The sequence below is a fragment of the Girardinichthys multiradiatus genome, chromosome 13, assembly GCF_021462225.1.
Source record: "Girardinichthys multiradiatus isolate DD_20200921_A chromosome 13, DD_fGirMul_XY1, whole genome shotgun sequence".
NCBI lineage: Eukaryota > Metazoa > Chordata > Actinopteri > Cyprinodontiformes > Goodeidae > Girardinichthys > Girardinichthys multiradiatus.
In genome coordinates this window covers 20,032,477-20,044,919 of record NC_061806.1, presented here as the reverse complement: position 1 = coordinate 20,044,919, position 12,443 = coordinate 20,032,477, and the positions used below count along the sequence as shown (strand labels likewise).

At 39.2% G+C, this 12,443-nt stretch overlaps 1 protein-coding gene across 3 annotated transcripts in view; it reads right to left on the bottom strand.

The window, feature by feature from the left end:
• calcr (calcitonin receptor) overlaps positions 1–12,443 on the bottom strand; it is a 120,625-nt gene that overhangs the window by 33,180 nt on the left and 75,002 nt on the right. For all 3 annotated transcript variants that reach the window (XM_047384533.1, XM_047384535.1, XM_047384534.1), the window contains exons 12-16: positions 12,022–12,187; positions 11,825–11,935; positions 11,630–11,742; positions 7,982–8,073; positions 4,057–4,183 (exon numbers count right to left, since the gene is read on the bottom strand). In XM_047384533.1, the coding sequence (XP_047240489.1) occupies positions 4,057–4,183; positions 7,982–8,073; positions 11,630–11,742; positions 11,825–11,935; positions 12,022–12,187 (609 nt within the window). The remainder of the gene's footprint in view (positions 1–4,056; positions 4,184–7,981; positions 8,074–11,629; positions 11,743–11,824; positions 11,936–12,021; positions 12,188–12,443) is intronic.

Genomic DNA, 12,443 nt, shown 5'->3' with positions numbered 1-12,443 from the left:
GGCTTTGTGATGACCCCTACAGAACATGAGCCACTTTGTAACCAATCTGACAGTATGCTTAGGCTCATTGCCCATATGGAAGACCTATGTTGTGTTAAATTTCAACTTCCTGGCTAATGTTTTGAGATGTTGCTTCAATATTTCCACATTATGCTCTTTACTCATGATACCATCTATTTTGTTAAGTGCACCAGGACCTCCTGTAGCAAATCAGTAATACAACATGATTCTAAGCAGGTAAATTCTAAATACAGCTTCATTACAACAACAAAAATTAGGTTAAAGCCAAGCATTAGGTCTACCAAAGATAGGGTTGAAAAGAATAACCAATCACCTGGTTTAATAAATACGCAATCTAATCCAATCTTTCTAATAGAGGTAATTAATTAATTAAGTCCTCTGTGGTAAGGAATTCATCCTGTGCTAGAAGAAAAATTATAATATTAATCCTTGAGGTTGCTGGTATGAGGCAGCTGTGGTCCCATCATTCAAATAGTAGCAGTCATGGGCACTCACTGAAGTCCAATTAGAGGAGCTGGGTCACTGGTAGCTCCAAACTTTTTAAATATTAATAACGTTTGGCTTTCACTGGTATGAAATTGTTGTAATACAACCCTTCTAAGAAATCTAAAAATCTCTGGTCATTGGTGTACAGGTCCTTCTCAAAATATTAGCATATTGTGATAAAGTTCATTATTTTCCATAATGTAATGATGAAAATTTAACATTCATATATTTTAGATTCATTGCACACTAACTGAAATATTTCAGGTCTTTTATTGTCTTATTACGGAGGATTTTGGCATACAGCTCATGAAAACCCAAAATTCCTATCTCACAAAATTAGCATATCATTAAAAGGGTCTCTAAACGAGCTATGAACCTAATCATCTGAATCAACAAGTTAACTCTAAACACCTGCAAAAGATTCCTGAGGCCTTTAAAACTCCCAGCCTGGTTCATCACTCAAAACCCCAATCATGGGTAAGACTGCCGACCTGACTGCTGTCCAGAAGGCCACTATTGACACCCTCAAGCAAGAGGTTAAGACACAGAAATAAATTTCTGAACGAATAGGCTGTTCCCAGAGTGCTGTATCAAGGCACCTCAGTGGGAAGTCTGTGGGAAGGAAAAAGTGTGGCAGAAAACGCTGCACAACGAGAAGAGGTGACCGGACCCTGAGGAAGATTGTGGAGAAGGGCCGATTCCAGACCTTGGGGGACCTGCGGAAGCAGTGGACTGAGTCTGGAGTAGAAACATCCAGAGCCACCGTGCACAGGTGTGTGCAGGAAATGGGCTACAGGTGCCGCATTCCCCAGGTCAAGCCACTTTTGAACCAGAAACAGCGGCAGAAGCGCCTGACCTGGGCTACAGAGAAGCAGCACTGGACTGTTGCTCAGTGGTCCAAAGTACTTTTTTCGGATGAAAGCAAATTCTGCATGTCATTCGGAAATCAAGGTCCCAGAGTCTGGAGGAAGACTGGGGAGAAGGAAATGCCAAAATGCCAGAAGTCCAGTGTCAAGTACCCACAGTCAGTGATGGTCTGGGGTGCCGTGTCAGCTGCTGGTGTTGGTCCACTGTGTTTTATCAAGGGCAGGGTCAATGCAGCTAGCTATCAGGAGATTTTGGAGCACTTCATGCTTCCATCTGCTGGAAAGCTTTATGGAGATGAAGATTTCATTTTTTCAGCACGACCTGGCACCTGCTCACAGTGCCAAAACCACTGGTAAATGGTTTACTGACCATGGTATCACTGTGCTCAATTGGCCTGCCAACTCTCCTGACCGGAACCCCATAGAGAATCTGTGGGATATTGTGAAGAGAACGTTGAGAGACTCAAGACCCAACACTCTGGATGAGCTAAAGGCCGCTATCGAAGCATCCTGGGCCTCCATAAGACCTCAGCAGTGCCACAGGCTGATTGCCTCCATGCCACGCCGCATTGAAGCAGTCATTTCTGCCAAAGGATTCCCGACCAAGTATTGAGTGCATAACTGTACATGATTATTTGAAGGTTGACGTTTTTTGTATTAAAAACAGTTTTCTTTTATTGGTCGGATGAAATATGCTAATTTTGTGAGATAGGAATTTTGGGTTTTCATGAGCTGTATGCCACAATCATCCGTATTAAGACAATAAAAGACCTGAAATATTTCAGTTAGTGTGCAATGAATCTAAAATATATGAATGTTAAATTTTCATCATGACATTATGGAAAATAATGAACTTTATCACAATATGCTAATATTTTGAGAAGGACCTGTAGTAAGCCGTTCAAACTGTTACTTCTTGTTTATTCCGCATTATAGTTCTTGTATTCACCAGTTCTCTTCCCCCTCTTTTCATACAGTTGTACCGTTCACGTTCCAGTTTCACTTCTTGTAAATACAACACCTTTTACTGATTCAGTTGTTGTTCTGAGTGTTCTTCTGTATGTGGGTCAGATCTATCTTGAAGAAAATGCCAGAACACTGGCCAACAAGACCCAGCAGAAGCACTCCGAAGAACATTATCTGAACGCTAAGCAGATTCATTTTCATGACACCTCTCTTCGTTCCCTCTCAGAGCAACAGCGCCATACACATCAACAGTTAGAACAGATTACTTTCATGCTTCAGCAGACCTTGAGTTCTCAGTTCTCCGCTCATGCAGATGGCGCTGCTGCACCACCATCATCCCAACAACTTCCTCATTCATGTGACGTCACCTCACCTAACCCAGAGAAATTCTCTGGCGAGCTTAGTAACTGTAGAGGATTTTTGCTTCAATGTACTTTAGTTTTCAACCATTCTCCACGTTCCACGATGTCATGGGGGGGGGGTTTGGTGGACCACTTACAGAATTTCAAAGCCCCCAGATTCAGCCTACCAGCTACTATCATATTTAATCAACATACTTTGACTTTGTCTGCCATGTTGGATTCAGGCAGCGAACCGAACTTAATAGATTCTGAGTTAGTCATCAGTGCAGGCATTGAGGTGGAAGAGCTTGCATCTCCTCGTTCCGTTAAAGCCTTGGATGGAAAGAGATTGCCGCAGATAACCCAATGAGCTAAACCTCTAGAACTCTTACTGTCAGGTAACCATAGGGAAGAAATATCTTTCTTCGTGTTTCCAGTGTCTCAGGGTTCCATAGTTCTAGGCTTCCCTTGGTTACACAAACATAACCCTCATTTAGATTGGTCTGAGTGTGGCATTGAGTCCTGGTCCACTAGTTGTCATTCATCTTGTCTACAGTCAGCTTTCTCCCCGAGTTTCCCCGAGCAGGTTAACAGGGAGGACGAGGTTATTGATTTGTCTCATGTGCCCACTGAATACCATGATTTGAAAAGAGTCTTTACAAAAGAGAGGGCCCTGTCTTGGGGAAGAGCGTTGTGTTAATATAACATCCAGGAGATGACTAATGTACACATGGTAATTAATATGCACTGTACTTTTATTAAATAAACATAAACATATGTATATAAAAGAAATCTTTGTTGTGCACCTGTTCATCTACCTATCTAAAAACAAACTTCACAAATTACCAAACCTATGAGTAAAAATCAAATCCAGTCATCCAATATATATAGTAATTTACTCCCTCTGCTCTTTTTCATGTACAATGTTCTTCCCTCTGTTTAAAAAACAACTACAAATTAAGTTACCTTTTGTTTAATTTGGCCATTCAGTTGTCTACCTACAGTCATATTAAGTAAATTACACTATTATTAAAAAGTTTTAACACATTATATAGATTAATTACACGGGGACTGTGTTTAAGCCTTTGCTTCTGCTAATTATGATAATTTTTTTCACTTAGAGCTAATGACATTTAAGACTAAATATTACATCAGACCAATAAGAGAACTATTTTTAATACAGAAATGTGGGCTTAATGAAAAGTATGTTTAATACCTGCTTAAAGATGATTTTTAAAAGGTACTTTTAATCCAACAAATGAGCCTCATCAGAATGCCAATTCAAATTTATTGCATATGATCGTATATGAGGATGTTTGACAATACAACCAGTGTATTCTGATAAAAACAGAGCCCATACGTAAATATCTACTCACTGGGTTACTTGCCACCACTTTGGGATTGTTGACCACAGTGACAAGGTAGATGATGGTGAGGGCAGAGTTCAGCACATAGGAGCAGAAGAGGTTCTTGTGGAGGGTGATCCTTTGACAGCTCAGACTCCTGCAACATGCATTAAAATGTTTGATGTAAAGTTATTATAATAATAATATAAAAATAACACAATATCAAACAAGAAAACAGTAACAGTTTTGCTCATTTAAAAATAAATTTCTTGCATTAATTGAAAAACTCCTTGTCCCTGATCTTAAAAGGTTTGCGTGTACAAAACCACATGCAAACTTGTTTGCGTCCGCAAAGCTGATCTACAAACAAGGTGCTAATTCAATTGCATGTGTAAAACCAGAAGAACAGCGGGTGCAAACCTTTTAGCGTGTTTGCCTTCATGAATGTGCAAAACACGTGATAACGTCCCAACCGTGCAAATTAATGGGAGGGGGACATGCAAATGTAATCCCTTACCACCCGCAATGCGATTCGTCAGACCCGAAACAGATTGCAGGTGCTGTTTTTGCCTCTAGATTTAGCACGTTTGAAATGTAGGTACTAACTGGGACGCAAAAATGTCTGCTGTCACTTTGACGAGAAGGAGGTATAGACAGATTACAGATGATGGAGAGAAATAATCTTCTGTACATATGTTAACAGATTTGGATTGTCAAAATAAATATATTAAAATAGACAATCAAGTATTCTATGTCTAAGGTCTGATTTGGAGCCAATCACAAAAAAAGCCATTACATATCTCCTATGATAAAACTCCTTGCAACACCTTTTTGTCTTGTGTCTTGATAGTGAGTCAAGCGCCCACAAACCTGATCATGGTGAAGTGCACACATAACTGATCACATAAAAAATATTTTAAAATAAGCCAAGCTATTACATACAGATATCCAACTCCTACAACAAACTGTTTTTATATTTCTAATCTTACATTCAGGCTTAAATATTGCAGCTGTTTATGTTAAACTCCAAACTCGTCACACAAATACTCTCAAAAAAAAAAGAACAAGGTGCATCACCGGGAAAAAAGAAAAGTTCAAGTGAGGAAAACCTCTATTAAATTATTTGACAGACATGTTTGTCTTTTTTATTGTTGATATTAATTGTCCAGTTTGTTGCAAGTTACGTCGAGCAACACAGTTAACATGTTGTGCACGCTCCTGTGTTGCAGACGCAGCCCTGACTAGCTGCCCTGTGTGCGCACCGATGGGTGAGGCGCGCGGCACGCTGAACACAGCTCTGCCCTCCTGCGCAATAGACTGTAATCCAATATTTTGAGTAAAGGCGAAGCAGAATGGTGTCCTTGCTTCAATAAGGCCAACGGAACCCCAAACATAAAGCATCTGCTTGCAGAACAATTTCAAAATCAGCCTTTTGCATGCGCAATTATGCACTCAGAAGCGCCCTGCACGAATGAACAGACACAGGAAGTAACCTCGTCAGGGCAGAGGCTGAGATGACAAACCTGCTGCTGTGAATAACAATGACAAAAGTTAGCAAACTGTAACAGTCCAGAAAAGCAGGAGCAGAAACGAACAGTAGGGAAAAAATCGGCAACAGGATCATTTATAATGATACGACACAACAACCCCTGTATGTTTCAACTAACACAGCAGACAGGATCTGTTTGCTTTTCCTCTAGTTCCGCTGGAGGCAGTAGCAGCCAGCCAGTAGCACACACAGTTTCCTCATTTAAATAAGGCGGTCTACACCTCTTTTGTACCTGTCATCCACACAGCATGCGCAATGTTGAAAATCGCATGCAACATGTCCATCTATCGCACATGCAATTTTTTTTTTTTTGGCACAAGCAATTTAGTGCTCCCTATTTTGGATCTTTGAAGATCAAGTCCCATGTGTACTATTGAGCTGGATCATCCAAGTATTTTCTGCAGCAAATAGAAGTGAATTATAACTTAGCGAAAGCATCTATGAAAATGCACCAAAATGTTTTGTAAATATTGTTGCCAACGATTATGTGTGTTAATTGAAAAAAACAACTAAAATGCTGCAGAGAAAAGTTAAACCTGAATGTAAACCAGTCAGAATATGGAGTCTTATAAATATAGTCCTTGTGGTCGATGTGTTTGGAAACATTTATATCCTTTACATGGCTAGTTTAATGCTCTTTAAATAAATAAAAGCACAACATTTCTCTGATGAGGTTACAATAACAGAAGCCTCCACTATATTTTTGTTTTGTCATACTAAATTATAATAGCTTTTTCTAGGTGAAACCAAATTTTCTGGTTTCTGACATTTTCTGGAGTATTCAGCGCCAAGCTGCTGCAGTTTTTAACATATTACAATATTTTATTCCAACCCATTAATCCAGAAAGAACATTCTTCAGTGAATGAAAGTGGAGGCTGTTAGTTAAAAATAGGAATTTTTTAATTTATGCATTTACTAAAAACAAAAAAATGCCTATTTTTCAGTATTTGTTGAGGCACATATGAGAGCAAATCAAGAACAATTTAGAAGATGTCCTTCTCTTAGCCATTGATTCCTGCATCTCTGCAAAAAGTTACAAATGCAGATACACCAGCATATGTATGTTTCTTTATCTAGGGAGTAAAAACCTTTTTGACACAGCTCTGTCACCTGTCTTGAAGTGTTAGGATCTCACTCCCAACTAACCTGTGTCTCCACAGCAAACCTGAATACCTTTATCTGAGAAATGTGACAGCCATGTCTTAAAAGTTGTAAATAACCGAGCTGTGCAGTGATACACCATCACATACCACACTGTAGACTTAACATCTGGATCTTATAAGACAAGATGAAGACTTCTGGATTTGAAGGGCTTTGGCAGCAAATGTACAGTTTTGGGTTAAAAGAAACACTTTTCTTAGGGACTTTGATGTTTGTTGCAGATTTTTGAGTTTTTCAATTAGACACCATCTTTAAATGAAGCCTACTGATTTGTGCTGTGTATAAACTGGAGCTGGCTCCAATATTGAATGGTCTCTTGCAAGACCGGATGACTGTATGGCTGTATTTAGTGGAACTGAATTTATAGCTCCAGAGATCACCAATTACACAGCGAAAAAAAAAAAAAAGAATTCAAAATAGTATAGAAAAAACTGAGGTAACTGAGGTTTTCTCCTTATTCAGATTTTATTATACATTTCTCTTTCAAACTAAAAGTTTTAAAGTGCCTTTGGATAAATTCAGATAATTTCCTAATAGAATAAAGTGCAGACAAAAAACTAAATCCTAAACCTACTTTCTTTAACATTATATATGTCTTCCAGGAATCTGATTTGTTATTCTGAACTACAAATATGGAATAATCTAAATTAATTGCAGACGTTTCCCCTCTGGGAAAAAAAAAAGCTGTTCATGTCTGTGAACATTTATAATGAGGAATGTGTTCAGGTGCATATGTTTCAAATAAGAGGCGATCCACCAATTTATTCAGTAGACATCGCAACTCCTTTACAGCTGTAGATTTATACACAAGCACTAATTAAATCTGCTGCATGAGAAAATCCACCAATTTCAGACCAATGAACACCTATAGACTTTTCCTAAAGCATTTGCATATGAAATGCTTGCTCCAGTTTAAAAAAAAGATATTTATTGAAATAGTTATCTTAATCATAATCAAAAACACACAGAACTGTAAAACCTTCTGCATATGGCTCTGAGGTGAGCATTTAAATTCACAATGCTACTTTGGTCAGAAGCACAGAAGACATTATGCTGATTGCATAAACCAGAATATTGCTTTCGCTGACTAAGTCACAACACCACCTGTGTACCACTTGTGTATCTGTCAGATCTACTTTCGATGATGAAAACAATTGACCTTTAGGAGGTGGAACCATTGGTAATTAATCCTAATTGACTCATATATACCGGACAGGAACACAAAATTGATTTGAATCAATTACCTGAAGTAGAAGAAGATGGCCAGAGAGATAAGCAGGGAGGCTATGGATAAAGCATGGCCCACAATTGCCATGTAAAACAGGATGTACGCAGACTGTAAGGACAAAACACAAACATTTTGTCAGATAATGGAACGGCTAGAGAAGTAAATACAGTAAAACCATTTTATAACGTTATGTCTTTCATTGCAAAGAGGTAGTGTAAGCAAAAATCAAATGTCTGTATTTGCCACTAAAACATTTGTTTGTTGCCCTGTGATGGACTGGCATCTTGTCCAGGGTGTACCCCGCCTCTGCTGGAGATAGGCACCAGCTTCCCCGTGACCCACTATAGAAGAAGCAGTATAGAAAATGACCAACTGACATTTGTTTGTGAGGAATTTTACATTATCACGTTTTTATATCCTCAAAAGGATGAAAAATCTATATAATTTGAAAGTATTTTATTGCAAATGGTTGTAATTTTGGCACATGATGTAAATAGATAATAAAACAACCAAAGAATAAATGTGAACACGTTGCTAAACATTGTAATGGGGACATTTTTCCTGACTTTTTCTTTCATCGCGGTGTCCTAATCAATTTTTATGAGCTTTAGGGTCACAGCCACTGCAAAATAACATACAGATTTGGCATTGAGGACATTAAAAACCCATCCAAAATGTCAGATATATTATTGGCTTAATAGCATTTGTACATATAGCATTTGGTAATTATTGTATCCAAGCAGTCCTCTGTGATTGTGACAGTGCAAAGGCTGATATTGTAATGATGATTACAACTACTTTTTAACTCTAGTGAGCAATGCTAAACAAAAATACAGGGGTCGGACAATGAATGTGAAACACCTGGTTTTAGACCACAATAATTTATTAGTATGGTGTAGGGCCTCTTTTTGCGGCCAATACAGCGTCAATTCGTCTTGCGAATGACATATACAAGTCCTGCACAGTGGTCAGAGGGATTTTAAGCCATTCTTCTTGCAGGATAGTGGCCAGGTCACTAAGTGATACTGGTGGAGGAAAACGTTTCCTGACTCGCTCCTCCAAAATACCCCAAAGTGGCTCAATAATATTTAGATCTGGTGACTGTGCAGGCCATGGGAGATGTTCAACTTCACTTTCATGTTCATCAAACCAATCTTTCACCAGTCTTGCTGTGTGTATTGGTGCATTGTCATCCTGATACATGGCACCGCCTTCAGGATACATTGTTTGAACCATTGGATGCACATGGTCCTCAAGAATGGTTCGGTAGTCCTTGGCAGTGACGACCCCATTTAGCACACGTATTGGGCCAAGGGAATACCATGATATGGCAGCCCAAACCATCACGGATCCACCCCCATGCTTCACTCTGGGCATGCAACAGTCTGGGTGGTACGCTTCTTTGGGGCTTCTCCACACCATAATGCTCCCAGATGTGGGGAAAACAGTAAAGGTGGACTCATCAGAGAACAATACATGTTTCACATTGTCCACAGCCCAAGATTTGCGCTCCTTGCACCATTGAAACCGACGTTTGGCATTGGCATAAGTGACCAAAGGTTTGGCTATAGCAGCCCGGCCGTGTATATTGACCCTGTGGAGCTCCCGACAGACAGTTCTGGTGGAAACAGGAGAGTTGAGGTGCACATTTAATTTTGCCGTGATTTGGGCAGCCGTGGTTGTAGGTTTTTTGGATACAATCCGGGTTAGCACCCGAACATCCCTTTCAGACAGCTTCCTCTTGCGTCCACAGTTAATCCTGTTGGATGTGGTTCGTCCTTCTTGGTGGTATGCTGACATTACCCTGGATACTGTGGCTCTTGATACATCACAAAGACTTGCTGTCTTGGTCACAGATGCGCCAGCAAGATGTGCACCAACAATTTGTCCTCTTTTGAACTCTGGTATGTCACCCATAATGTTGTGTGCATTTCGATATTTTAAGCAAAACTGTGCTCTTACCCTGCTAATTGAACCTTCACACTCTGCTCTTACTGGTGCAATGTGCAATCAATGAAGACTGGCTACCAGGCTGGTTCAATTTAGCCATGAAACCTCCCACACTAAAATGACAGGTGTGTCAAGTTCATTGTCCAACCCCTGAACATACAAAGAAATTGATTGGACCATTGCTATCACTAGTTTTCATCTTTTTTTCCTCAATAGGTACTCATGGACCAGTGCTTCTGTGTTTAGATGTCTCCTTCCTATCCTCTCCAACCCCAGCTGGTTTCAGCAAATGGACCCTATGGACCCAAGCCTGGTTCTGCTGTAGCTTTCCTCCCGTTGAAAGAGTACTTCCTCTCTACTGTCACCACATGCTTGCCCAGGATGACGAATTCCTGCAAAGTCACCGTCTCAACAAAATCGGATATCTTCATTGGATAGAAAACTCTTTTCTTATTGTATGGTATTGACTGAACTTGACTGTTATTAATTTATTATTAGAATAGACCTCAGTTATATGCAGTTTGATCTGAATTTGAAATGTTGGTTGCAATAAACTGAATAAATCAGCTGAATCTGGACAGATCTGTATTGGACGTAACTGGAAACTAATTGAACCTGTTTGATTTCAGCATGAGCATGTCTTTCATTTGATTTATAGAATATAACAATTATTTGAAAGTTAAAACTAATGAAACACCTTCCCTGTAAAATACAAAGCTTAGTTTTGTACCATAAGACCCATTTTATGCATATTTAATAATGTTTTCTTATTTTCTTTTTTGTTATTTCAGGTCACCTCCTGTTTGATGTCAGACTAACCTGATTTGTCAGACACATTGGTACCTGTTTTTTCATGTCTCCAGCTGTCCTGATTACCTGTCTTACCTTAATATGTTTCAACTGTACTGGTCTGCTATGTACAATCATCTGTAACTTGTGTTGTCCTAACCCAATTATTATGTGGACATTTCAGTTGTACCTGTTTTCTGAACAACAATTTGTGTAATATGCTTTTTCTCAACCATAAAAGGCAAATTTAGTCTTTTATTCCAACTTAGAAATATGTATGTGAATACTGTGTCTGTTTGAGCTTGGTCTCCAAATGTACATGTTTGGAAAAAAACACTAGAAGTATGGTTATGTAAAAGACATCTGGCAATGTATTGTACAGAGCTATGTGGCATCTGGGTCCAGTTTTTTGAGAGATATGGTGTTTGCAGTATGTGGCTGCAGCCAGGTGCTGCTCCTGATAAAAAACACTCAACTGTCTTTTTTTTCATGGCAGTGCCTACACTGGGGTGTTAGCTAGGAGCTTCTGTCTTTACAGCCAGAGAGGAAGAAAGCTGTGAAAAATTGGGATTGCTTTGTTGCAATAAAGGCAAAGTTTGTTTGCCCAGACAAACAGAACCTGCCTCACCTAATTGCCTGTCTATGAGATAAGGAGAGAGTTGAATACAAACAGGCAATCAGGAGCATTTAAACAATTTGTATTTTAATATTTGTTCTCCTGTAAACGGTGCTGTAACAGTGTCACATTAATTTAACAGAGCGATGCATCTCAGCAACTATGTGTGCCATAAAAATTTTATTTCTTCCAAACTACCCACATTCATATTTCCCACAGAACAAAAAAACAGACAAAAACAAAACAATTAATTCCTGCTTCCTGGTTGCTTCCATGCAGTAAATTAATAACAGTGATCTCATAATTTACCTTTAGCTTTGCCTTAGTGTTTTCATTGCAGAGTGTGTAGTTGGACCAGGTTCTATTGGTATCTGGGTGGCGAAACCATTGCCGATCCTCCCCACAGTACTTAGTTGCCTTCTCTGAAAACAAGCAGTTGAGCAAATAAATCGGTTTGATCAAATCAGCAGATCTTTAAAAACAGATCCTAGTCTCGTGCCACACCTGTAGGGTCAAAGTCGTCAAAATAGTTGGGACAGTTTTGGGATGTGTATGTTCCAACTGGAGTATCTTCCCAGCACAACCAGCCATCCCAGTTCCGACTGCAGTACAATCCTGTTGCATCAACCAAACAACAGCTCTCAGGATTCACAGAGAAAAACCAGAAGAAGATACAACTAGTGTCAGGTGTTGCTCTCTACCTGATTTGTTGTACAGTGGATCTCTGTTCATTTTCTCAAAGCATTTGTATTGGTTGTCAAGGATCTTTTTCCGTACAATTTCCTGATCCTTTTGTTGGACCTCTGAACTCTCTGTGGCCTCACTAAAGAGCTCCACCTCAGCGTCTCTTGAAAACTGTGCAGTTGCCTAAATATGAGAATTCACATCATTAATACGTCACAAAAAAAGAGTCATGATCAACCAAATTTAACAACATGGTATGTGGTTATTAAACAGTACAATTTCACATTGTGAAAATAACTTTCTAAAACAATATTGTAATAAAATAAGTAACAGGTCAACACGCGTCAGTTACAGCTATCAGGGTATAACAAGGTTTGTTATACCACTTATGACTTATTTTTGATACGGGAGATATGGCTTACTGCCCAGGGCTGCTTTT